This window comes from Panulirus ornatus, chromosome 33 (genome assembly GCF_036320965.1).
Source record: "Panulirus ornatus isolate Po-2019 chromosome 33, ASM3632096v1, whole genome shotgun sequence".
NCBI lineage: Eukaryota > Metazoa > Arthropoda > Malacostraca > Decapoda > Palinuridae > Panulirus > Panulirus ornatus.
In genome coordinates, this window is record NC_092256.1 from 23,901,301 (window position 1) to 23,926,893 (window position 25,593).

Sequence of the window (25,593 nt, forward strand, 5' to 3'; positions counted from 1 at the left end):
GACCACATCGTTCCAATTCACTCTATTCCTTGCACACCTTTCACCCTCCTGCATGTTCAGGCCCCGATCACTCAAAATCTTTTTCACTCCATTTTTCCACCTCCAGTTTGATCTCCCACTTCTCCTCGTTCCCTCCACTTCTGACACATATATCCTCTTGGTCAATCTTTCCCCACTCATTCTCTCCATGTGACCAAACCATTTCAAAACACCCTCTTCTGCTCTCTCAACCACACTCTTTTTATTTCCACACATCTCTCTCACCCTTACATTACTTACTTGATCAAACGACCTCACACCACATATTGTCCTCAAACATCTCATTTCCAGCACATCCACCCTCCTGCGCACAACTCTATCCATAGCCCACGCCTCGCAACCATACAACATTGTTGGAACCACTATTCCTTCAAACATACCCATTTTTGCTTTCCAAGATAATGTTCTCGACTTTCAAACATTCTTCAAGGCTCCCAGAATTTTCACCCCCTCCCCCACCCTATGATTCACTTCTGCTTCCATGGTTCCATATATATAAAAAAAAAAATATATATATATATATATATATATTTTTTTTTTTTTTTTTTTTTTATACTTTGCCGCTGTCTCCCGCGTTTGCGAGGTAGCGCAAGGAAACAGACGAAAGAAATGGCCCAACCCCCCCCCCATACACATGTACATACACACGTCCACACACGCAAATATACATACCTACACAGCTTTCCATGGTTTACCCCAGACGCTTCACATGCCTTGATTCAATCCACTGACAGCACGTCAACCCCTGTATACCACATCGCTCCAATTCACTCTATTCCTTGCCCTCCTTTCACCCTCCTGCATGTTCAGGCCCCGATCACACAAAATCTTTTTCACTCCATCTTTCCACCTCCAATTTGGTCTCCCTCTTCTCCTCGTTCCCTCCACCTCCGACACATATATCCTCTTGGTCAATCTTTCCTCACTCATTCTCTCCATGTGCCCAAACCATTTCAAAACACCCTCTTCTGCTCTCTCAACCACGCTCTTTTTATTTCCACACATCTCTCTTACCCTTACGTTACTTACTCGATCAAACCACCTCACACCACACATTTTCCTCAAACATCTCATTTCCAGCACATCCATCCTCCTGTGCACATCTCTATCCATAGCCCACGCCTCGCAACCATACAACATTGTTGGAACCACTATTCCTTCAAACATACCCATTTTTGCTTTCCGAGATAATGTTCTCGACTTCCACACATTTTTCAAGGCTCCCAAAATTTTCGCCCCCTCCCCCACCCTATGATCCACTTCCGCTTCCATGGTTCCATCCACTGACAGATCCACTCCCAGATATCTAAAACACTTCACTTCCTCCAGTTTTTCTCCATTCAAACTCACCTCCCAATTAACTTAACCCTCACCCCTACTGTACCTAATAACCTTGCTCTTATTCACATTTACTCTTAACTTTCTTCTTCCACACACTTTACCAAACTCAGTCACCAGCTTCTGCAGTTTCTCACATGAATCAGCCACCAGCGCTGTATCATCAGCGAACAACAACTGACTCACTTCCCAAGCTCTCTCATCCCCAACAGACTTCATACTTGCCCCTCTTTCCAGAACTCTTGCATTTACCTCCCTAACAACCCCATCCATAAACAAATTAAACAACCATGGAGACATCACACACCCCTGCCGCAAACCTACATTCACTGAGAACCAATCACTTTCCTCTCTTCCTACACGTACACATGCCTTACATCCTCGATAAAAACTTTTCACTGCTTCTAACAACTTGCCTCCCACACCATATATTCTTAATACCTTCCACAGAGCATCTCTATCAACTCTATCATATGCCTTCTCCAGATCCATAAATGCTACATACAAATCCATTTGCTTTTCTAAGTATTTCTCACATACATTCTTCAAAGCAAACACCTGATCCACACATCCTCTACCACTTCTGAAACCGCACTGCTCTTCCCCAATCTGATATATATATATATATATATATATATATATATATATATATTTTTTTTTTTTTTTTTCATACTATCCGCCATTTCCCGTGACAGCGAGGTAGCGTTAAGAACAGAGGACTGGGCCTTTGAGGAAATATCCTCACCTGGCCCTCTTCTCTGTTCCTTCTTTTGGAAAATTAAAAAAAAGAAAAAAAAAACGAGAGGGGAGGATTTCCAGCCCCCCGCTCCCTTCCCTTTTAGTCGCCTTCTACGACACGCAGGGAATACGTGGGAAGTATTCTTTCTCCCCTATCCCCAGGGATATATATATATATATATATATATATATATATATATATATATATATATATATATTTATACATATTCATAGTTGCTGCCTTCATCCATTCCCGTCTCCACCCCATCACACAGGAAATAGCATCCCCCCACCCTCTGGTGAAGTAGCACCAGGAAAAGTCACAAAGCCCACATTCGTTCACACTCAGTCTCTGGCTGTCATGTGTAATCCACCGAAACCTCAGCTCCCTTTCCACATCCAGGCCTCACAAACCTTTCCATGGTTTACTCCAGATGCTTCATATGTCCTGGTTCAATCCAGTGACAGCATTTCAACCCCAGTATACCACATTGTTCCAATTCACTCTAGTCCTTGCATACCTTTATATATAAATATGTGTGTGTGTATGTTAGTGGATGGGTTGTTCTTCATCTGTTTCCTGGCGCTACCTCACTGATGCAGGAAACAGCGATCAAGTATAATGATGAGTAATGAATAATACTTTTCCATGAAATTACACCCTGGAAAAAAATATTCCTTATAAGCTTTTACAACATTCATCTACCATATCTAGATGGTGGAAAATAAAATTTGAGCTGTAATTCCTATTCAAAATACCATGTATATGACTGACCTAATTACAAAGCATAATTATCCAAATGTATCTCTTAAAACTAAATGAATTGCCAAAATACTGGATCCTGCTGAATTCTCTCATCTGATTCATTTGCTGTATACTTCGAGGTACATGCATGTATCTTTCGATGCATCTCAGCAGAGTCCCGTGTGTGGCTCAGCTGGTACTGAATGAAGCGAGGTACTTTTCATTTAAAGCATTTGTTTTTGTTGCAACTGTATCAATGATTATAATGCTACAATTAATAACATGAAAAAAATTTAAACTTAAATGTCGATGTCTTACACTTTATGTCTGTCATAATCCTAATGTCACTAAACCCAGCTTTATGGTCTTTTATGGAATAAAAAAATACACCCTTAGAGATTACCAACTAAGTATTTCAATAACCATCAAATCTAATCTACGTAACTATTTGGACTGATTAGAAGAATGCATCTGCTTTTCTGCTTAACACAAGCACATTTTCAGTCCTTCCTGTATGCTACAAAAACAACTATACCTTTGCCTAAGTTCATTAAGGTAGTACTACCTTATCAATGAAAAAACTCAGCCAATAAGGATGTTAAAATTGTTACCTATGAAAACTCAGCCAGTGTCTGAGCCATGTTCATCCTTTGAAAATAACTACATGCTAGGGAACATTAAAAATTTTCCATATTATAACATTTTCATAAAAAATCAGTAGTGTTATAAGGTAACTCTGTCACTTATACCGTATCACTAAGAAATTTGTTAGGCTACATTATTTCTTCTTTTCATCTTTGCCAAAAGTATATTCACATTATACACTATCTCATAGTGAACTGTTTAAATGTTGTTTGATTACACTAATGAATCACTTCAGTTAAAAGTAATACAGCGACCAGTTATTTCATAGCATACAATACCATCAAATCATGAACTAATATTTCATAACTAAAAATAAGTTGAAGTAAAAATCTAACATTTACAGGTTCTGAAGTTGCTTGGTGGTATCAAGTGGTACTCTAAGCAAACAGCTTATGAGATAACTTCTGAAAAGGACCCAAAGTACCAGGAGGAAGGTTGTAAATTAAACTTATTTAGAAATGTGTCATTCATCTTACAATGAATGAAAAACTAAAATATAAAAGCAATAAAAGCTGTGCAGGAACAGCAGTGGTGAAGTAGTATATGTAGTTCCTTTCTGTACTTCAAATATGTGTGAAACATGGAGACATATGCTTCTGATCTCTATGGCATTATGTAGCAATGACCTCATAAAGTGAAAGGTCAAACTTATTAACAGAGTGCCAAACTTCACTTCAACAACAAGCCCTTAGCACTCCCCAATCATGTCGAGCTGAAAGATTCACTAATGTAGTCGCATGCCTGGCTTACTCACCCTCTCCAGGTACTAACCTGCCCAGCTGCAGGTAACAAACAAGCAGGCTCTTCAGTGTGACAAATTTATTTAGGAGTTGATGCAATGGCATTCACAGAGAGTAGGTAGGCAACTACATGTTTCACGGGTTTTAAACCAGAAATCCTAAAAGTACACTGAAAAAATATACTATGTATACACAAAATCCATCTAGAAACAACTAACCATAAGCCTTTCAGTCCCACTAATGCTAGCAATGCAATTAAGACCTTAAAGAACTCTCCTGGCAGGCCCTAACAACATAAAACACTATAGCCCAACAACAATCCAAACACTTAAGACATTTTCAAATAATGGCTACACAACAAAATCCCTAACATATGGAAATCTACCAAGATAATACCAATCCAAAAACCCTCTAAACCATCCAATTTCCACTCCTTCTACTACCCTATATCACTTCAATCCTCAGTATCCAAACTCTGTGAAAAACTGTTCCACAACAGAATCAAACAAAATATCTCACTCTCACACAAACATAGGCTGTAAACCCAAAGAGTCTACCACCAAACTGCACAATGACCTCCACAGCACATCCTAAATGTATATAGTCTAGATATAATGATCCAGGCAGATCCTTGCCAGAAAATTCTCTTCACATTAAGAAGGCAACAATCTGCTTCTCTATATATAAATCATCAATGTACAGGGGAGACATGGTAGTAGTTGGTAGGCAGCCACCAAACAAGGAGGTATAATACTGGTACTACCTACCCAGGTATCAGAGGATTAGTGATGGCTGCAAGGTGAGCGAGCACCTCACAGGTTGCTAAATGCACTCCTCTGATCCAGGTAACTGTTTTCTTCCAGCCTCACCCACACGTGGACTCCAGGCATTCTGTCCACAAACAGGCACAGGCAATCTCTCCTAGTCACATATAGCACTTAACTTACACAACTCATTCCCTGTATCTCTAAATTTTCCTGTGGTGAGTGTTATGCGCTAGCTCTGCCTTCTGGCAAAAAAGGTGGAGCAACAGGTAGAAGTAATCAGCAGAAACGATGGGCAGAAGCATTGGGTAGAAACATTCAGTAGAATTAGTAGGCAGGAACATTAGTTGGGAGCATTAAGTAGAGGTAGTAGGTCAGAACACTGGACAGGAACATTAGGGAGAAGCAGTCTGTAGGAACATTATGTAGGAGCCTCTGGAAACACTGAGCTAGAGCTGATGTCTGCATGTGACCCGTTAAGGGTGAGGCACATAGAGGATAAGAAGTGACAACAGAGTTTACTAGCTATGTCGAATCTTTTGCCGTGGCCACTCCCTTGAGGGAGTTCCCACAAGGATTGGGCATCAGGGATGTACAACGATAGATAGGCAATTCCACTAAAGGCAGCAGGGATCCTTATTAATTATGTAATTACATTAAATGATTTTTTTCTGTGATTTCATTCTACATGCACTCAAATACATTACACACTTTATGGTTTTTTACAAGGCATGATTTTACACACCCCTATATGTAGAACTGAAATCCTTCACTTACTTCATCTTTTAGTAACTGAAGAAGGAAGGGGGGGTTCCAGACTCCTGCTCCCACCCCAGAGATAGAATTCTTTATACCTCATCCCAGTCAATGGACCTAACAAGGAAATATGAAGCAGCTGGAGAAACACAAACAGGGCCTAGTTTTATACGGGGCTGCTATTGCAATGCATTACACATGACAGTGTGAGAAATTGGCCACCTGACAGCTAGAGAACTGGTCTGAGTGAACACGGCCTTTTCTTTGTCTGCTCCTGGCGCTACCTCGCTAAGAGAGAAATATGAGAACAAGTATGAAAAAATACTCTGTGCATTTATGTCTGATAAGCATTATTTACGTAAATGCTCATCATTGACACACAGGATTTTTTACATGAATAAATGAAAAAATAATGTTATTTTCACCAAAACTATGACAAATAATACAAAAGGTATTGTTTCTTTTAGTGTAAAATCACTTACAATAGTGGCTCTATTCATCCTGCTTTTTAAAATTATGCAATTACACTTTCTTTGATGATTTAGGGGTAACTTTTTCTCCAGTTGTGTTATAAGGTTCCTAATAATATCTTTGGACAAGATTTGAAATCATATATCATTTGGGAATTCAGACAAAAGGGGTGAGGGTTTAGACTTACATTGGTGGCATGGCGCATTGCACTATGTAATATTATGATAGTGGCATGGCTCAACGAAAGGGTTAACTATCCACCATTTTAGATATTCATAATGATCCAGGCAGACTCATACCAAAAAATTCTCTTCACATTAAGACAGCAATAATCTGCCTCTTCACATCTAAAACATCAATGTGCTTGACAGACAAATTAGTGTCAGCTGGTACATCACCTGCAGCTGGGCAATGTAACACTGGAGAGGGGATGAGGTCAAATGCTAGTTAGCTTTGTCAATCTGTGGTTGCATTGATGAATCTTTGTCAACTTGGCTCATGACTGGAAAGCTCTCAAAGGCTGGTAAATGAACACTGTTTGCTAGATATACTTTCTGTTTCATGGGACATATTCTATTTACCAAAACAAATCATGTGTCTACATGGTTTACTGACAAGTACAGAAAATCAAAAGCTGGAGCAGACATTGCTGGCTGAGTTATTCCACATGATACATCCCATTGATTATGAGCATACAGACCATACCTCCACATTCTTTCTATCTATGAGAAGACTGTCTTATTACATAAAAGGCTTTGTAAAGTTTTTGGTACACTACAAAATTAACTAGTTAAAAATTGCACAGAAGACTACATCAATCAATTTTCAAAAGAAAATAGAAGTATTTGCTGAAAATGGTATAAGCCTTGGAACAGAGTGCAGTCACACAGAGAGAAACATGTATCACTTATTATTTTATACCTTTCCTGAAAGGATCACCAAGGCATGAAACACCCCTTGGATGGGCTAAAACATAAAACACAGTCATTAGTTACACAAAAACTTACAGAGATCTAACATATGATAAGTGATTAATGCAAAGAACATTATATCAATTTTGATAACAATTGGCAAAAAAAAACTGTGAATATTAGTAAATAACTTCACTACGCCCTATGTACTTTGAAATATCTACAGGGTATATGCTTTAAGATACTGTTATCTGAATGCTAATTTCTTTCATACCTTTGTGCCATTACCTTCCTTAGCAAAGTAGCATTAAGAATATATGTCCAAGCAGAAGACCACTTAAGGAGGAAATTTTGTCAAAATCTTAATATAGATTACTGCTTTTGCATTAAACTCTTACAAGTACTTACTTTTCTACATATTTGATCTTCATAAAAATTTGCAGAATAATATAAGCTCTAAAAATTTAGAAACATTTCAGATAATATATAATACACCTTGATTTTTACACTTTCTAGCTTATAATATGAAGGAAGTTTTTCAATCAAATGCTTCAAAAACATCTGCTATGGTGTCACCTACAATCTAAAGACACTATATAAAGTATAACCATTATGTATTACTTTTATGAATACAATTACTTTTATAAACAATATTTTTATTAGTGAGAATAACTTAATAAATTAATTTTCATGATCATAATCTACTGTAATACACTATTCAATATGCTCTAATACTATGTCTATATGGCAAATAGACTACAAGTAGGAAGTACTGTATAAAATCAATCCTCTTATTCATCTTTCATTTTCTTGCTTATCAGTTCTAGAAATAAGATAAATAATTTCTTAGTGTCAAAAAAGAGGCATGACGGACTATAAAAAAAAGTGCAAGGTATGCATAAACCATACTTATAAGAATATAAGATCAAATTATATGGATGTAACCAGAACCATTATGAAGAGTGCAAAAGTATTGTAAGATATACAGGAGTGGTATACTAATCCTCTGACTAAAGGATATACTGAATGGGACAGCTGACTATAACTAATTATATACACATAAGAAATACATATAAATGTCAGATGAAATGACACAGAAAAGTAAGGCAAACTAACAAAAAGTAAGTAATCAGAAATAAAAAAGATATATAGACAAACAGGTAGACACAGCTAAAAATAATGTAGGGATATGTTAGGTACACACAAAGAGAAAGGTTAGACAGACAATTAGACACTTACATGAAAATCTTGCTTAACCACTTCCAGGACTGTACTAGATTAATAAACTCCCAAATAAACTAATGCTTTGAGAAGAGTCCAAGGATCAAGGGGCCAATAATCCTTGATGATGTTATACAGTGCATGAAGAGATACTTTGGCAAGGCTGTATAATCATCATCACAACAGAGAGTACAGTTTTGTCAAAGAAGTTTTCACTTCAAAGGAGTCCATCCTATCCCTGATGATGAGTGTGGTGCAGCCTTAAAGCTGTAGGACCCCCAGGATAAAGGGTCCTAGAGTTGTACTATGATAACAGTAACAAACAATAACTGAGATTAGGGGAGAAAGAATACATCCCACATACTCCCTACACATCATAGAAGGTGACAAGATGGGTCAGAGTACAGGGGTGAAAACCCTCCCTTCCTTGTACTTATTTCTAAAAGTTAGTTCAAAAAGAGCAAAGAGGGGTGCATTCATTCTCCTTGAATGATGAGTCTGATGTGTGTGGTTGTAACCAAGATGAGAAGAAAGGAGAGATAGGTATCATATTTGAAGAGAAATGTTCTTGCTCTGTGAAAAAAAAAAAAAAAAAGGTGATGGGGAAGGGGAAGAATGGTATGGGAACGTTGTAAAGTCAGAGGTTGTTGTGAGGGTGAAGGTGATGGAAGGGGTAGCATTCCTGCCTGGAAGTAGTGGGAACGTGTGAAAAAGTGTGAGGAAGTGAGCCCCAGATTGATGTGGGTAAATATAGAAGTTGACTACAAGAAGCAAGTTATTATTAATGCATATGCACCTGGATATGAGATGACTAAGGATGAAAGGCGAGCATTTTTGGAGGAGACGGATGAGTGTGTCAGCAATTCTGATACAAGGGACAGAGTATTAGTGATGGGTGATTTGAATGTGAGGGTAGGTAATGTGGCAATTGATGGTATAACTCAGGGGAATATGGTAACCAGCGATGTGAATGAAAATGAGCATCTTGTGGAGTTGTATGCTGAAAAAAGAATGGTGACTGGGAATACCAGGTTTGAGAAGAAAGACATGCATAAATATCTGTGGGTGTGTAGGGGTGATGAAGAGCAGACTTTAATGCAATATGTACTAAATGATAAGTGTGCAAAGGAGAGTGAGTCTGTTGAGAATGGCTGCTGATTGAAAAGTCTGACAACTACATGGCGAAGGTGAGGGTGAAGGTTTGTTGGGGCATTAGGAAGAGAGAAAATGATGCGAGTGGAAACAGGGAGGTTAATGTGAGTGAGCTTGGAAAAAAAGGCTTACGAGAAAACATATCTGGAGAGACTGAGTTTAGAACAGTGAAAGGTGAGAGTGAATGACGCTAGGAGAGTGAAACTCAAGGAATGGGAAGTACTTAGGGAAGTTTATATGCGTAATAAGAGTGCGTGGCAGGAGTAAGGTGGAAGGTACACAGAGAAACAGTAATGAGTGGTGGGATGAGAACATTAAATTACTAGTAAAAAAGACAAGAAAGGTATATGGGCATTATTTGCAAAGGAGTGCAAGTGAATGAGAGATGTACCACAGAAAGCAGCAGGAAGACAATATGAAGTTGCAGGGGCTGAAAAAGAGAGCAAATGATAGCTGGGGTGATTTGGAGGAGTGTTGAATGTGTTTGATGATAGGGTGGCAGATGTTGGATGTTTTGGAGATAGAGGTATGCAAACTGAGATAGTCATAGCAAGGGGTTTGATGAAAGGAGAAGAGGAGGTGAATACCTTGCATAAGATGAAGTGTGACAAAGCAGCTGGAGAGGATGGGATTGCAGTTGAAAATCTGAGGAAAAGGGGTGATAGTGTTGTTGATTGGTCACTTAGGATATTCACTGTATGTATGGCTCAATGTGAGGTCGTAAAGTGCCAATGCATAAAGGCAAAGGGAACAAAAGTGAATGATCTTCCTTAAAAAACATGTTTATTTTCTATCACTGTTACTGTGAAAGCAAGGCTTGTTCTAAGCTGTATCTGGGGCCTTATCCTAGTTATAGAAATGATAGCAAAGCTAAACATCAAACCCACTGCAGCTTGGAATTTCTTCACAAATGTTACCTTAACAGATATATTAGAAAGTCAATCTTCATAACAGATGCATGTTTGGTACCACTATACCCTATTTTTCAACACCTAATTCGCATTGTACCATTCCCCTACCATTTGCAGGTAGGCAACACTATTTAACAGTACTTTACACTACATAATTTGCAAAAAGAGAGATATTGAATGATTCTAACTATAAAATAGACAATATTACTCAATGGTCAGCATCAATTCTAGAAATTGGAATGGCAATGGCATCAATATTTTGTTAGTTAAGAGTATAGCACATCCACAAAAGAACTTATAAGTCTTATAGGTATCAGTATGATAAACCCTGTGATAAGAAAGAATAAATCTTATTTTTCAAAACATTATAATTTAAGTTTATATGTGCAAATGCCTTAATAAACTAATAGCTGAAAAACAAAAGTTTAAAAACACTATCATCTGATTATATATCTAGCAAGTGATGGGTGAATAAGAGGATTCTACTGTATTGACTCCAATGCTCGAATATATGGCAAATACTGAATATGAGTACCTCTGCATCTTAACTTCCTTCCACTCTTTGTAATTACAGTGAATTCTGAAAGAATTAAAGTGAAAAATTAGATCAGCAAATGCAAAATCTGAAAAACAGAATAAATGAAAATTAATTTAAAACATATTTGTTTGTCATAATGTCGGTATATTGATTAAATGAAAAAAAAAGTGAATTTGAAAAAAGAGGCTGGTAACAACTAGCATGGAAAATTCACTCTAACACACCTTTAACTTTCAGAATTTAATATGGAGAATTGAGCTATTATGAAAACAACAAGATGGATAAAATAACTGAACCACAAACATATCTCAAGGAGTAATCTTTAAATTTTCAAAAGATTTTATGAAAAAATAAACTGTCATGTGGAACACTGTAGCACAGAAGAATGATAGCTTTGGAAAAATATTCCCTCTCTCACTTTATTCAACTTAAAACAATTTCTCTTGAATTTTTAAGATGACAAAGTTTATGCTATACAATTAAAAACTTGAATTGCTTTAAAATAACATTTTTCCTATGAGAAAGAATGTAAACACATTACAGCATATAGCATGTCCTTTGCATATATCAGAAATCATATAAGTAATCTTCGTTTTTAAAATTCTCCATATCTGGGTATCTGAAGGTAAGGAGTTTCACTGTACTAAATAAAACATATATAATAAAACAGCCCATTCAAAACCAAGCAATAAAAACAAAATATATCATGCAAAGCTAATCCCCTAATGCATACATGGCAATTCAAAGTCTTAGCAAGGATTTCAAGGAAAAAAATTCGTCCAGACTACTGATCTATCATCATTAATTCCATTCTCATTTATATGGGATGGATCAAGTTCACATAGCTTCTCAGTTCTCCTTCACACATCCTTAGCTCGTGTCTAGTAGGATGAAATGAACTGTAAGTTTCCACTACAATGTGCAAACTTCTGAATTTCAAACTATTCACACTAGGCCTATTTCTCAAGTGAAACTAAAAATGATTAATTTTCCCACATGCAAAATGTCTAAATTGTACATGGTCAGACATCAATCCGCCAGCCATAAACAATTTACTCACTGTCCCTGGGCAATGCTTCTATGGCCTACCTCCTTAAATCTTAAAACTACATTGAATGTATCTACCTCACTAACCTCCCTTCTGTCATGAATCCTACACAAACATACCATCTTCATAGGTTTTCATCCATGCATTTCAATAATGATTCCTTCACACCACAACTTTCTCACATCTCCATTTTTTACTTTACATATTCTCTTAATATCACAAAAATTATGCAATCTCTGTTGATTTTATTTTCTTCATCTACCTACATGCAAGAACACTAAGGTTTCAAAGAGAGGAGGGACAAGCAACTCATCATGCAAGCCTCTTGCACTCTCTACTCTTAAATTCACACTTGCAAGACTTCTCAATAATTCTCCTATTCTTCTTTCTTGCATGATTCCTTATATTTCGACTTTCCACTGCCATCCTTGATGATCATCACATCTAAATACGTAAACTCATTTGCAATAGTCAAACTCTTATCCAATCAAAATAATACGACAAAGTGACTGCACACCTCTCTAAAACATGAATCTTTCTCTTACTCACTTTTACTTTTATCAAATATCCTTTACATATCATCAATAGAACTTGTCCTTCTATTAAGTTTGCTCTCTGAATCAGTAAACAGAACAGAATTATATACATAGCTGGTAGCTTCCACATTGTTTCATCATGTTTCAGCAGTTCATGGGAACATGGGAAAGACAGATAACAGATGACCCATTGGCCAATATGTGAGTTATCTGTTGTGAAGTCTATCTATTCCTATACTAAGTGGATGAGGTAAGGAGAGAAATGTAAGAAGGTTTTCTCCCCATCTTTCACCCCCTCCAGGTAACAGAAAAAAAATAAAAAAATAAGTATTAGTAAACTAAACTTTTACATGAAATTTAACAAAATACAATGAAAAGGAAATCCTACTATAAAATCTCAACGCGCTATTCCATCCTCTGGTAAAAATCAATGCATTCTGAATGTGTGAAATGGAAAAAGGGGTCCAATGTGCATGTATCTCTTTTTTCAAGTTCATTCAGCAGATGACTCAACAAAGGTATTAAGTCTGCATTCATAAAGTTTCACAGTTACTTATTCCGGTGCTCAACATATCTATTTATACATGCTTTAAGTTTCATTCCATTTGTCCTTGCAAAGTATTTCAAATGTGTAGATCTTCATGATTTATATTGTCAAATTTATCAAAAATTCTGAAAGCTTGTGTTAGGTCACCATGCACTCTATGCTTCTCATGAGGAAACAAATCTAATCTTAGATTCTGTTCATATGCCAGATTCCTCACAGAATGCCCATCTTTGTATATATTCCATCTTTCTCATCTTTCTTATGGTTTGGGAATCCGATTTGGATTGCACATTAAAGATATGGTCTTAAAAAGCATGAAAACACATTGTATTCGATGTTCCAAGCTATGAAACTTAGCATCAAGTTTCCTTCTTTACTACCACATATTTTTCAGTGTACTTCAGAATGTCACCTATAACAACTCCAAGATCCTTCACTTCATCTACTTTAGTTAGAGAATTACCAAACACCTGATAGCCACATTCTGTATTACCTCAAAAGTGCATAGCTTCATATCTATCTACATTAAACTTCATCTGCCACTTGTCTACCCATTCTGTCTGCTAGTTTTGTTAAAATCTCTCTAAATCAAGGTCATCATATTGTCATCTCTTGCAGTGCCCCATCCTCAAAAACATTAAACAACAACAGTAACATGACATTACACACCCTTGACAAAGACAAATTCATGTTTAGTTGAAACATCTCATACATATCCCCATTAACTTCCATTGAAACACTTATTCTGATAAAAAAAAAAATTTTAAGAGCATTCAGAAGTCTCCTATGCACCATGAAAGATTCAATCATTCCCAGTCTTTCCGTATCAAATGTAAGTACAGGCAGAATAAGATGATGTTTTGGGAGGAGGTTAATAGTGAGAGAAAAACAAGAGAACAAATGGGAACATTGGTGAAGGGAGTGAATGACGAAGTGGTAACAGGCAGAAAGGAAGTGGAGAGCAGACAGACTAAGTATTTTGAAGGAATGATGAATGCATCTGATGATAAAGTGGCAGATATGAGATGCTTAAGTTGGAAAGGTAAGCAAAGTGAGAGTTATGGCAAGTGGTTTGGTAAAAAAGAAAAGAGGTGGTGAAAACCTTACATATGACCAAATGGGGCAAGGTGGTAAGAGTGGACAGTATTTCACTTGAATTTTTTAAGAATGGGAGTGACCGTGTCCCTCTCTGGTTAGATGGGATTTCAGAGTATGTATGGATCATTGTGAGGTGCTTGAGGATTGGTTGAATGCCTATATAGTGCCACTGTATAAATGCATGGGGGACAAAGGTGAGTGTCTGAATTACAGAGGCATAAGTTTGTTGATTGTACCTGATCAGTTGTATAAGACAACAGTGATAGAGAAGGTGGTGACATGCACACTGTATCAGGCCAGGGAGAAACAATGTGGTTTTCAGGAGAGGTAGTGAATATGTGGATTAGGTGTGTACTTTAAAGAATAAGTGTGAGAAATACTTAAGAGAAACAAAAGGATTTGTATGTGGCATTTATGGATTTGGAGAAAGCATATGATAGGATTGATGGAGATGCTTCACAGATGGTGTTACGAATATATGGAGTGTGATGAAAGCTATTTGAAGTGAGGAGTTTTTATCAAGAGAATATGGGCTGTGAGTGGGTAGGAAGAAAGGAGAGTGTGTGGTTCCAAGTGAATGTGGGTCTGCGGCAAGGATGTGCGATGTCATCATGGTTGTTTAATATGTTTACAGATTGGAGAGTGAGGGAGAAGAAAACAAGCGTTAGGAGAGAAGGGCAAATAAGCAGTCTGTTGGGGAGGGGTGCCTGGGAGGTAAGTCAGCTCTTGTTTGCTGATGACATTAGGGGCAGATAGAGTGAGAAACTTCAGAGACTGGTGTACAGTTTGGGAGAGTAGGTGAAAGGAGAATACTGAGATTAAATGTGAATAAAAGCAAGGACAGTATGTTTACCAATGCAAAGATACAGGTTAGATGATGCATGAGTTAGAATGAACAAAATTTGGAGGAAGGAAAGGTTTTTTACGTAACTAGGATATGGATATGACAGCAAATGGAACCTTAGGATCTGAAGTGAGTTAAAAAGTCAGGGAGGGGGCAAATGTCCTCAGAACAATGAGGAATGTGTGGAAAGAGAGTTAGTAATGAGGAGGCAAAGAGGAGTATGACTGATGTAGTCCTGATGGAGTTGTATGGATGTAAGGCAAGCTTATGGAAAAAAATGTATGGAAGAAGGTGAATACTGGATATAAAATGGTTCAGAACATGTGGTGTAAGGAGGGTTGGCTGATGAAGAAATGATAGGTTAGGAGAAAGGTGTGGTAAGAGGAAGAGTTTGGGTGAGAGAACTGAAGAGGTTAAGCTGATATAGATTTGACAGTATTTGAGGAACAAGGCTCCTCACCTTCCCCACCAGTGCATGAGGAACAAGACTCCTCACATCCCCCTATGTACATGAGGACCAAGGCTCCATGCCTCCCCACCAATACCTGAGGAGCAAGGCTTCTCACTTCCCCCACCAGTATCTGAGGAACAAGGCTCCTCTCCTCCCCCACCAATGTCTGAAGGACAAGGCTCTTTACATACCCTACGAGTACCAGATAAGCAAGATTCCTTGCCTCCCCGACTAGTGCCTGAGGAACAAGGCTCGTCACTTCCCCCAACAGTATCGATCTCCTTGCTTCCCCTCCAGTACCTGAGGAACAAGGCTCCCTGCCTCCCATTTTTTAGTTTGGTAGTGATGATGTGCTGTAAGGACTTGGAAATGAAGGAAAAAAGTTTGATAGTCTCTGCTGAAACATACTATTATACACCAGAGGGGAATGAAGAGACTAAACTACCATTGATTCGGTATCAACAAATTCATTACACACCAGTCATATAATGTAAGCTGAGCAATCATTTGTTTTTCCTTTACTGTATTTGTACATGGTATTTAGTGTTTACTAAAGCAGTTTTGGAAAAAGCTTATGCAGAATTTTTGGCCTCTAGAGGCTAACTAATCATTTCCATTTAAATCAATCAAATTAGAATTCACAACTGTAGGTCTAGTAGTTGGGAGGCAGCCAATGCCCAGGCAGGTACATTACCAGCTCTATCAGCCTGGGTACTGGGAGGGTTAGTAACAGCTTTGTAGTAAACCAGCACTTCAGTGGTTGTCAAGGTGCACTCCTATGACCCAGGTAGCTTGTCTTTTCTTTCCGCTTCACCCACACATGGACTGCTGGCATTCTGTCCACAAACACAAGATTTCTCTGTCGCACAAAAACACCTGTCAACACTTAACTCATACATTCTTCGTAACTTAAGATTTTCCAGCAGTGGGCATTATGAGCTAGTCATGCCTTTTGGCAAAATGGTAGTGGCAACAGATAGCAGAAGTAGGTAGGAACATTCAGGTCAGGAAATAAATCAACAAATGAGCTTGAACTTCTGCAGCCTCAAAATGACATACACAAACAGATGAATTGGGCTCATAGGTTGCATATGAATTTTAATATCAATAAATGCAAAGTATTCCATATCAGTAATAAAAATGAAAAGGCAAGCTACAGTGTGAATTCTGTTGATGTGCAAAAGGTAAACAAGGAAAAAGACATTGGGTATAATTACCTATGGTGACCTAAAACCAAATAAGCAATGCACAGAAGCAGCGAAAAGAGCGAACAAAATCATCCTTGCTCTTTACAATCCACTGTTTTTTCCCCATTTTGAATACTATGTTCAGTTTTGGTCACCTACCTAAAGCAAGACACAAACAGGATGGAAAGTGTGCAACGATGAGCTAATGTGATGATTCCCAAACAGAGAAGCAAACTCTATGAGAGCTAATTAAACAAACTGAATCTGTTTAGCTGAGAAAAAATAAGGTTAGGAGGATTCCCTGCGTGTCGTAGAAGGCGACTAAAAGGGGAGGGAGCGGGGGGCTGGAAATCCTCCCCTCTCGTTTTTTTTTTTTTTTTTTTTTAATTTTCCAAAAGAAGGAACAGAGGGGGCCAGGTGAGGATATTCCAAAAAAGGCCCAGTCCTCTGTTCTTAACGCTACCTCGCCAACGCGGGAAATGGCAAATAGTTTAAAAGAAAAAGAAAGAAGAAGGAGGTAATCTAATACAAGTATTCAAAACTATCAAACATTGATAATCTTGATCTGTTGAGCTGAAGATCGGATTCATATGATTCCACTCACACTAACGGTTACAAAACTCATGGGCAAATATTTTACCTTCAATGAGGCAAAAACTTTTCTTCAAAAGGACTGTTAACATATGGAATGACTTGTCAATTAGAGAAGTTGAAAGCAGTACTACAGATATATTTTTAATAGACTTGATAAATATTTTACTTCAAGTCCACAACTCTGTACATAATTTGCTACTCCTTAGTCACAATGACAATTTGCAGGTCATCTTGGAATTATCTGAATGGCTTCTAACTTTTACCACACTAACCTGTAAGTTTCTAATATCATTCACTATCACAACAGCCTCAAAAGGACCCAGTGGTCTGTTGCTCTTTGAATTCCTTTGTATTTCTTTGTACTACAGGAAACTTTTCTGGAAATGAGTGACAAAAGCTAATCTTTACTCAGTTAATGGTTTGCTATAGAGAGTATTTACCTACTTTCTATGAACATTTGCTATCCTACAGTTTAGTCAAGACTTAACAATATTTCAAGGCTATAATCAATAAAAAGAGAATAATAACAACAGAAAACCAAAGATGACAAATGAGCACAGTTTTTCTTGAAAAGCATCATCTTAGCATCATGTGCTTGTTTGTTCACCATGCCTCCCAATGAATGTCTGAAACACAAAGGAAACTAAGGAGTATAGTAAAGTTTCTTTTTAAAGGTATTACTCAAGAAATGCTGTTTAGAGTTCACAAAGTTTCAGACAGTACCATTGAGGGTAAACATGCATTTGCCCTTATCTAGTTATTAAAATGATACAGTAGTATTTCTGGACTCTGCCTGCAACTGGTCATTGTGTGTGAGAGGTACCTTTGATGGAGTTGCCTCACTATCAGCGGGTAGATAGGAGTGAGGTCTCATTGAGGCCCTCATTCTGAAGATACTTATCATTCCCATGGTACTGTGTGAAGTGCACCCTGAAACCTGCAGGAGCCTCACATACTTCCAGGCAATAAGTCAGGCTTTCTCCTCTTTAAAAAGGTGGAGAGAAATACAGCACCCAGAAGCAAAATTCCCAAAATGAAGTGGCAGCCTGGATGATTAAAGAAAGAACATCCTTCTCTCAAGACAGCCAGAAGCACTCTGCAGTGGGTTGCTGGTGCTAACCCTATTAGAAACACTATTCTTAGTGACCAATGTACAATGATCTCACCCTGAGAGTGTCATATGCTTGTACCCACAATTAACTTTGAAAACATATGGGGGTGAACAAATTTTTTTTTGCTGGAACTATAAATACTCAACAAAGAAATCCTTACTAAGACCCATAATTGTCCAGTTACCAAAACAGAAAGCACTCAAACTTACTGTTGGTGATAAGTATTTTGCACTCTGCACATTTATAGTTCTGTGCAGACAAGCCAACCTCAGGGCAAATGCGTAAGATGTACAAGGGGTCTTCATTCACCTTTATGCTAGGACATCTTCTCTGGACACCATCTACACATCTGCCATGGCACTGGTACTCACATACTGTAGATAAACATCATGATTACACACATCTGTATTTCTAGACTCATGCATATAATAATTGGACAAATACTTATCATTAGCTTTAGTGATTTCATGCACATAACCTACAACAGTTATCCCTGCAGAAATAATCTGACAACAGGATTACCATAAAAGATCAGTAATTTGTTTTTTGAGTTTCTCAAACAAATATTGAGATCATCTGAAAGTCGGCAAAGTTCAAAGAAGATCAGTCTGGAGTGTTTGAGACTTCTCTTTAAGATCAAACAATCAGAGAACAACAGAAATGATAGCCTTTAATCAAATATGAAAAAAGTCACCACACACTCCATAAACTATGAATTATATACACTGAACTTAACTGAAAGGTTATCTTCTTGATAACTGTTCCCTGAAAACTCAGCAATCATAACAAATAACATGAGCAGTAATCATATTTTGAGAGAGAACTTCCCTTTAAACATGGGTCTCCTGATGATGGCAAAGCAGACTGTTTAATGAAGCAAAGCCAGCTTTTAATAAAAATTATGTTATGAGGGCTGAAAAGTCTTGTCAATTACCTAATGGTACTAATTCAAGTACCATAGTTCATACTGCTAATTCTAAGTCAGCAGGTTCTAATCAACTTGCTAATGATGGAAAGAATAAGAAATAAACATAAAATAAACATAAAAATCAAACTGACCATATAGTTCCTAAATAATCTAGGGGTAGTAAAGGATTATCATTGTTTTTCTTTCACTTAATCGCCATCTCCCATGTTAGCAAGGTAGCATTTATTATTATTATCATTATAATCATTACTATTATCATGTGTATATATATACGTGTATGTATATACATGTGTATGTGGGTGAGTTTGTCATTCTTTCGTCTTTTTGTTTCCCTGCGCTACCTCGTTAACGCGGGAGACAGCAACAAAGTATAATAAAAAATGAATATATATATATATATATATATATATATATATATATATATATGTGTGTGTGTATATATGTGTATATATATATGTGTCGGAGGTGGAGGGAATGAGGAGAAGTGGGAGACCAAATTGGAGGTGGAAAGATGGAGTGAAAAAGATTTTGAGTGATCGGTGCCTGAACATGCAGGAGGGTGAAAGGCGGGCAAGGAATAGAGTGAATTGGATCGATGTGGTATACCGGGGTTGACGTGCTGTCAGTGGATTGAATCAGGCCATGTGAAGCGTCTGGGGTAATCCATGGAAAGTTGTGTGGGGCCTGGATGTGGAAAGGGAGCTGTGGTTTCGGGCATTATTGCATGACAGCTAGAGACTGAGTGTGAACGAATGGGGCTTTGTTGTCTTTTCCTAGCGCTACCTTGCACACATGAGGGGGGAGGGGGATGGTATTCCATGTGTGGCGAGGTGGCGATGGGAATGAATAAAGGCAGACAGTGTGAATTGTGTGCATGGGTATATATGTATGTGTCTGTGTGTGTGTATATATATATATATATATATATATATATATATATATATATATATATATATATATATATATTATTATATATATATATATATATATATATATATATTTTTTTTTTTTTTTTTTTTTTTTTCATACTATTCGCTATTTCCCGCGATAGCGAGGTAGCGTTAAGAACAGAGGACTAGGCCTTTGAGGGAATATCCTCACCTGGACCTCTCCTCTGTTCCTTCTTTTGGAGAAAAAAAAAAAAAAAAAAAAAAAAAAAAAAAAACGAGAGGGGAGGATTTCCAGCCCCCCGCTCCCTTCCCTTTTAGTCGCCTTCTACGACACGCAGGGAATACGTGGGAAGTATTCTTTCTCCCCTATCCCCATATATATATATATATATGAGAGAGCTTGGGAAGTGAGTCAGTTGTTGTTCGCTGATGATACAGCGCTGGTGGCTGATTCATGTGAGAAACTGCAGAAGCTGGTGACTGAGTTTGGTAAAGTGTGTGGAAGAAGAAAGTTAAGAGTAAATGTGAATAAGAGCAAGGTTATTAGGTACAGTAGGGTTGAGGGTCAAGTCAATTGGGAGGTGAGTTTGAATGGAGAAAAACTGGAGGAAGTGAAGTGTTTTAGATATCTGGGAGTGGATCTGGCAGCGGATGGAACCATGGAAGTGGAAGTGGATCATAGGGTGGGGGAGGGGGCGAAAATTCTGGGGGCCTTGAAGAATGTGTGGAAGTCGAGAACATTATCTCAGAAAGCAAAAATGGGTATGTTTGAAGGAATAGTGGTTCCAACAATGTTGTATGGTTGCGAGGCGTGGGCTATGGATAGAGTTGTGTGCAGGAGGATGGATGTGCTAGAGATGAGATGTTTGAGGACAATGTGTGGTGTGAGGTGGTTTGATCGAGTGAGTAATGTAAGGGTAAGAGAGATGTGTGGAAATAAAAAGAGCGTGGTTGAGAGAGCAGAAGAGGGTGTTTTGAAGTGGTTTGGGCACATGGAGAGAATGAGTGAGGAAAGATTGACCAAGAGGATATATGTGTCGGAGGTGGAGGGAACGAGGAGAAGAGGGAGACCAAATTGGAGGTGGAAAGATGGAGTGAAAAAGATTTTGTGTGATCGGGGCCTGAACATGCAGGAGGGTGAAAGGAGGGCAAGGAATAGAGTGAATTGGAGCGATGTGGTATACCGGGGTTGACGTGCTGTCAGTGGATTGAATCAAGGCATGTGAAGCATCTGGGGTAAACCATGGAAAGCTGTGTAGGTATGTATATTTGCGTGTGTGGACGTATGTATATACATGTGTATGGGGGGGGGGCATTTCTTTCGTCTGTTTCCTTGCGCTACCTCGCAAACGCGGGAGACAGCGACAAAGTATAATAAAAAAAATATAATATATGTGTACATTGAGATGTATAGGTATGTATATTTGCGTGTGTGGACATGTATGTATATACATGTGTATGAGGGTGGGTTGGGCCATTTCTTTCGTCTGTTTCCTTGTGCTACCTCGCAAACGCGGAAAACAGCAATTAAGTATAATAAATAATATTTACTTATATCTATCATACTTAATCATTGTCTCCCACATCAGCGAGGTAGCGCAAGGAAACAGATGAAGAATGGTCCAACCAGTCATATACGCATACATATAAACACCCATACACACACATATACATACATATACATTTCAACGCACACATACGTATACATACACAGACATATACGCATATACATATTCATACTTGCTGTTTTCATCCATTCCATCGCCACACCGCCACACAGGAAGCAGCATTCCCCCCTCCCCCCCAGCAAGGTAGCACCAGGAAAACACAAAGAAAAACACATTCGTTCATACTCAGTCTCTAAATGTCATGTGCAATGCACCAAAACCACAGCTCCCTTTCCACATCTAGGCCCCACAGACCTTTCCATGGTTTACCCAAGATGCTTCACAAGCCCTGGTTCAGTCCATTGACAGCACATCAACCCCATTATATCACATCATTCCAATTCACTCTATTCCTTGCACACATCTCATCCTCCTGTATGTTCAGGCCCTGATCGCTCAAAATTTTTTCACTCTATCCTTCCACTTCCAATTTGGTCTCCCACTTCTCGTTCCCTCCACCTCTAACACATATATATCCTCTTTGTCAACCATTCCTCACTCATTCTCTCCATATGTCCAAACCATTTCAACATGCCCTCTTCCGCACATCTCTCTTACCCTTTCATTACTTACTCGTTCAAACCATCTCACACCATATATTGTCCTCAAACATTTCATTTCCAACACATCCACCCTCCTCCATACAACCCCATCTATAGCCCATGTCTCACAACCATAAATATTGGTGGAACTACTATTCCCTCAAACATACCCATTTTTGCTCTCTGTATGTAGTACTTTTTCTAGATATGGCAGGAGATTGCTGGTGAGATCCATGAGTAACTGGTGGTGGAATTAAACATGAACTGGGAAGTCATATGAGGGTAGGAAACATTAAACTGTCAAATAACAATAACAGCTGTGAACCATGCATCTTTCATTGAAGGTTATATTTGTTTAAGGGTTACCCCTTTTGGTGTGCAATGAATCAACTTAGCCCCCCATTGCACAAAAAACTGCAATGTATTTTTTCTGTTGAAAAGGTGCACAATTAATACACACACTTTTCTTTCTTATGAATTAACCATTCCTAGTTCTGAATAAACACACAATCTATCAGACTGGCCAACTTTTCTTTCTTATGAATTAACCATTCCTAGTTCTGAATAAACAAACAATCTATCAGATTGGCCAGTCCTAATATCCAAGAAAACATTCACTTACTTCATTCACAACTTCACACTATTTATTGGAATGGGTGTGAAAGAACAGTCAAAACCATTTGCAATCTATGAAAAATAAATTGCCAGACTGGCCAATCCCAAGTCCCAGTAGCATGGGCAAAGTGGTGGGTGCTATGAGCAGCAGTGGGTAACACAGCCATGGTGAGGTCCAAGAAATGGTACACAACCACCCTCCATTGTCACTAGCAGGTTTTTGAGGCCTCAAGGCAACTCTAGTGACTCGTCCATTGTCGGGTTACCAATCTAAGGCCAGTGTTCAGCACTTATAATAACCACAGATTTCAACTTCTGGCAGGAACTCAAATGCAAAAATTGATATTCTTTTTATCTTTCTTCCTTTCACCTAAGATGGCCTTTTATTGGAGCATGTCAGTTACATTAAAAAAAAAAGGTGATTTAAGTTTTCTAGCTTCTCTAGTCTACCCTTTGCACTTTGAACTGAATTCATCTATTTGAATTTCTATACTTAGCTAAAGCACGATAATCACATAATTACACAATATACTGAAAATTTTTGAGCTCATTATTTTGGAATTCCCAACCCTTAAACAACATTTGCCCCTGTAAGTTGAGCAATACATTTCTTAATAAGGACACAATTCAAATAACTACACTTATCTACAGCTTCTATAGTAAGCATTTAACAAGTCTTACCTGGAAAACAGTTCTAAGATAATATGTAACATCTTAAGCTTATCCATATAAGTTGTAATACAGATGACCATACAGCTAAACAGATTGAAATACTGCAAATAAACTTACAGACACATATATAGGAAACATGGATCACTCCCCAAATGATTTGTGCACACTTGTCGCAATACTGCTTTGATGCTCGAGTAAGAGGAGGTTTCTGGGGCTGCAGCTGGTGACTCATGTGGAAAAGCACTCCAGTTGATGCAATCTCAGCTGCATCACGAGTCTCCTATTGAATATCACAAAGAATTAAGTAATACATAATTTAGTAAATTCTTCTAAATTAGTATAACTAATTACACTACATTGCACATAAATTCAATAACATTAAGCATAGCAGAATGATTAAAAACTACTGTGAGAAGCATAGGGACTTTGACAAGATTATATGTCTGTAAAACGAAAGCAATGTTGACAAACATTGGTGCTACTAAAGTAAACAGGAATCACAGATATATCATAATGTTCCAATATGTTAACTGCACATCAAGTAACAGTGATGTTCTTGTTAATAAGTTTGGAAGACTATCTGGCCCTTTCTAAACTACTTTTCAGCAATACAATGTAGCTAAAACCTAAATGAGAAATACAACCTCAAACTTAAGGGACTATCTTTGCCTCCACTATGAGTACACAGGGTCCTGAGTTGATCTCTACATAAATGACCATCAAGTAACCATCAAGAGAGATGCCTGATGGAATGGGACCTGGTGAGACGTAAACCTCTCAACTGGCTGTACCAGAGTCCTAAATTTTTAAAATACAGTTCAAAATCAACCCTTGCCTCATGTATGACCATCAAAACCTAAGTCCATGTATAATACTCCTCCTATGAAATAACAATAAACACAGATAAAATATTTATACTTATCTATTATACTTGATTGCTGTTTCCCACATTAGCGAGGTAGTGCCAGGAAACAGATGAAGAATGGTCCATCCACTCATATACACATCCCTGCGTGTCATAGAAGGCGACTGAAAGGGGATGGAGCAGGGGGCTGGAAATCCTCCCCTCCAGTTTTTACTTTTCCAAAGGAAGGAACAGAGAAGGGGGCCAAGTGAGGATTTTCCCTCAAAGGCTTGGTTCTCTGTTCTTGATGCTACCTCGCAAAAGTGGGAAATGGCAAATATGTATAAAAAAAATAATAAATAAAGCCCATACACACACATATACATACATATAGATATACATATCAACATATACATACACATAAACAGACATATGCATATATACACACGTACATATTCATACTTGCTTCCCTCAAACAAAATAGGCTACTTTTGCTCACACTCAGTCTCTAGCTGTCATGTGTACTGCACCAAAACCACAGCTACCTATCCACATCCAGGCCCCACAGACCTTTCCATGGTTTACCCCAGACATTTCACATGCCCTGGTCCAGTTCATTGAAAGCATGGCCCAACCCACCCACATACACAGGTATATACATACACATCCACACATGCACATATACATACCTATATATCTCAATGTATACATATATATACACAATCAGACATATACTTATATACACATGTACATAATTCATACTGTCTGCCCTTATTCATCCCTGTCGCCACCCCGCCAAACATGAAATGACAGCCCCCTCCCCCCACATGTGCACGAGGTAGCACCTGGAAAAGACAACAGAGGCCACATTTGTTCACACTCAGCCTCTAGCTGTCATGTATAATGCACCACAACCACAGCTCCCTTTCCACATTCAGGCCCCACAAAACTTTCCATGATATACCCCAGACGCTTCACATGCCCTGGTTCAATCCACTGACAGCACCTCAACCCCGGTATACCACATCATTCCAATTCACTCTATTCCT

At 38.1% G+C, this 25,593-nt stretch overlaps 1 protein-coding gene across 8 annotated transcripts in view; it reads right to left on the bottom strand.

Moving 5' to 3' along the window:
• DEF8 (differentially expressed in FDCP 8 homolog) overlaps positions 1-25,593 on the bottom strand; it is a 69,788-nt gene that overhangs the window by 30,554 nt on the left and 13,641 nt on the right. For 5 of the 8 annotated variants that reach the window (XM_071682004.1, XM_071681999.1, XM_071682003.1 and 2 more), the window contains 4 exons: positions 23,818-23,980; positions 18,596-18,760; positions 10,967-11,011; positions 7,158-7,202 (listed from right to left, as the gene is read on the bottom strand). In XM_071682004.1, the coding sequence (XP_071538105.1) occupies positions 7,158-7,202; positions 10,967-11,011; positions 18,596-18,760; positions 23,818-23,980 (418 nt within the window). The remainder of the gene's footprint in view (positions 1-7,157; positions 7,203-10,966; positions 11,012-18,595; positions 18,761-23,817; positions 23,981-25,593) is intronic. The other 3 variants (XM_071682006.1, XM_071682001.1, XM_071682000.1) reach the window with 2 other exon arrangements.